General features: G+C 58.3%; 1 protein-coding gene across 1 annotated transcript in view; it reads left to right on the top strand.

The window, feature by feature from the left end:
• GLTP (glycolipid transfer protein) overlaps window positions 1–2,246 on the top strand; it is a 2,717-nt gene extending 471 nt beyond the window's left edge. The window contains exons 2-5 of the mRNA XM_010582062.1: window positions 584–645; window positions 973–1,106; window positions 1,424–1,574; window positions 1,896–2,246. Of these exons, the coding sequence (XP_010580364.1) occupies window positions 584–645; window positions 973–1,106; window positions 1,424–1,574; window positions 1,896–2,078 (530 nt within the window). The 3' untranslated portion in view covers window positions 2,079–2,246. The remainder of the gene's footprint in view (window positions 1–583; window positions 646–972; window positions 1,107–1,423; window positions 1,575–1,895) is intronic.
• Window positions 2,247–3,064: the final 818 nt, after the last annotated feature.

Below are 3,064 nucleotides of genomic sequence, written 5' to 3' on the forward strand. Positions count from 1 at the left end.
CTCCCGGGGAAGCAGCCTGGCGGGACCGGGGTTGCATCACGGTCCTGTCAAACCCGCTGAGCAACCCCCGTTGGGAAACATCCCGACGCCAGGGCCCGGACACCTTCCCCCGGTACGCCCCGGCCGGAGGCATCGCTCCCGGGTGGGCAGCTCCCGGCTGGCCTACAGATCCCACCCACCACCCCTCACCCCGTGTCAGGGACGGAGCAGGCGCTGCCGGGACCGTGGGTGCATGCCGTCCCGGCCACCCTCGTGTCACGACGCCTGCGCCATCCCGCTGCCATCCACAATGTCAGCTATTGTGTGATGGCGGCGTGGCAGGGCTCAGCCGGGCAGGACATGGGCAGAGAGGGTCCTGTGTCTGTTGTGTCACTCTGGACCATCACATCGGGGCTGTGTCCTGGAGCCGGGGGGTCAGAGGGTCGCTGGCGGGGCCATGTGCGAAGCCTGAAGAGCCCTTTGCTGGTGCGTGTCTCGGTGTCTTGGCTGCGGTTAAGGTGAAACCTGTTGTTTACAGCTCGGGACTTTGCCATGTCTCCCGTGTCCCCTAAAGACTAATAGTCCTCTCTCCATGTTTCCACAGATTGCCTGGGGACTCCCATCGTCTACTCGCCAGTCAAAGCAGACCTGACTGGAAATATCAAGGTAGGAAGGGACGCAGGTGGGCTCGGGGCGGGGGTGAACCCCCAGGCAGAGATGCTGTGGGAGTGGAGAGGCAAGACCCGGAGGCCTTTAAAAGGGCTTTTCTTCCCATGGGGGCTTTCAGGCTCAGTAGCGGCTCATCTCAGTCGCATGTGTTTGTTAATGGGGTTCCGTGGCAAAAGCACCGTTTAGTGGCCGTGGTGCTCGCTGCAGGCACCACATTTTCCCCACGCCGCAGCTGTAAGCTCCAGCCCAGCTGCTCTCCGGTGCAGCCCGCTGCCACTCTACCCGGCAGCTCCCGGGAGCCAACCCTGCCTTGTCTACCCTCAGAAAATCCGGGCGGTTTACGACTCCAACCCTGCCAAGTTCAAAACGCTGCAGAACATCCTGGAGGTGGAGAAGGAGATGCACGGCTCAGCCTGGCCCAAGACGGGCGCGACGCTGGCGCTGATGTGGTTGAAAAGGTGACTCATGGTGTTGGTGCTCCGGGCTGTGTCCTGGCACGTGGGGAGCTCGTTGAACGCTGGCCAGAGCCTGCTGTGGAGAGTGTGGATCTGGCTGGTCCCTTCGGGCTGGGTCTGGCTGGGATAGCATGGGGTGCTGCATTTTGGGGAGCAGGAATACGCAGGGGCAGGCATCAGCTCTGCGAGGCGGGGTGTGCTGCCAGGGCTGTGGGTTTTGGGGAGGAGCCTGGATATGCATCAGGCTTGGCGGTGCTTTGCTGGAGGCTGGCCAGCAGCATCCCCTTCCCCACCCCCCATCACCTCCGCTCTTCTCACAGGGGCCTGAAGTTCATGCTGGTGTTGCTGCAGAGCATCTCCGATGGCGAGCGGGACGAGGAGCATCCGAACCTCATCCGGGTGAATGCCATGAAGGCTTACGAGATCGCGCTGAAGAAATACCACGGCTGGATGCTGCAGAAGCTGTTCATGGTGAGCGTTCCTGTCTCCATGGAGGAAAGCAGCCTTTCTTTAAGCCCAGTTGCTCCGTTAGTTGCCCCGAGAAGTGATGTGCTTTAGAGGAACAAAGGCTTGGAAACATGGGAAGCTGCTGATCTATTTTGAGCAGTATTTCCTGGGGACCCTCTCTGCACATCCCTGCTTCTCTGAGGGTGGCTTCTCCAGCCACCATCCCCAAGGTTGTTCCTGAGTGCTCAGAGGTGCACAGGAACAACCCAAACCAGGGTCCTGCATGTGGAATGGGGAGGACTTTGAGTTTGTGGGAGCCTTACAGCTTCTTCCTCTGTTTTACAGGGCTCAGTCTATGCTCTTCCGTACAAATCAGATTTGCTGAAGGCATTAGAGAAAGGTAAAGACGTCAAAGAGGAGGAAAGCATAGAGAAGATTCATCAGTTTCTCTTGAGGGTCACTCCCATCCTGGATGCGATTTATGAGATGTACACAAAGATGAACGCCGAGCTGAGCTACAAAGCCTAAGGCTTGCACGGGACTGGCAGGGCTGAAATAAGGTGTGACGGGTGCTACCTGTGTCTTAATCACTGAGGCAGCCAGGGCTGCTCCCGGCTGTCAGGCGACTTTGATTCTCCTCTGGATCTGCAGTGGATAACCTGTTTTCTTAAAAAAGAAAAAAAAAATTCATTTTCTATTGAGAATATGGCAATAAAACAATTGTACCCCATGTTATCGTAGGATTTCTCAAGCTTTTATACTAAAGAGGAAAAACAAGTGTTCCTAGTCCTAACCACCGGGTTCGTGTCTACTGCGGTACAGGGAATGAAGCGCGGCTGGCGGCAGCGTCCCGCTGATGCTGCCTTGACTCTTGGACTGCACCGCTGCACCCTCGGCTGCACTGCGCCTGGTACCCGCAGCGTGCTGACGGGCACCCGATCGGCACCCGAGTGAGAAAGTTCCCGAATGATGCCAACGGTGCCCGTGGCAGAGGAGCTGATGATTTTCCCCAGTGACCCCCAGTTCCTCCAGCACCTGCGTGGGAGTGAGTCCCCTCTGCTGGGACGGCTGCACTGGCCGAAGCCGGGGGACTGTCCTGACACGGTGTTTGTGGGAGCACGTGTTGCCTTGTTCACCAGCCGCCTTACAGTGCTGCCGAGACCCATGTTGGCGGGGCAGGGAAGCAAAATTTAATAAAAACTCACTGTAACCTCAGCCTGGGCAGCTGTTTTGGGGCTTGTTCCTGGGGGGGGCTGTTTCAGGGAGGGTGATTTTGGGGGCTGTGCCAGGGGGCGGAGGGCTGTTTTCAGGAGAGTTTTTGGGGCTGCTTCAGGGAGGGTGTTTCAGGGCTTGTTCCTGGGGGGCTGTTTCAGGGAGGGAGATTTGGGGGGCTTTTCCTGGGGGGGCTGTTTACAGGAGAGTTTGGAGGGCTCTTCCCTGTGGGGGCTGTTTCAGGGATGTTGTTCTGGGGGGCTTGTTTTGGGGAGGGATTGTTTTGGGGAGACTGTCGGGGC

This window comes from Haliaeetus leucocephalus, unplaced genomic scaffold (assembly GCF_000737465.1).
Source record: "Haliaeetus leucocephalus isolate CR32 unplaced genomic scaffold, Haliaeetus_leucocephalus-4.0 Scaffold840, whole genome shotgun sequence".
NCBI lineage: Eukaryota > Metazoa > Chordata > Aves > Accipitriformes > Accipitridae > Haliaeetus > Haliaeetus leucocephalus.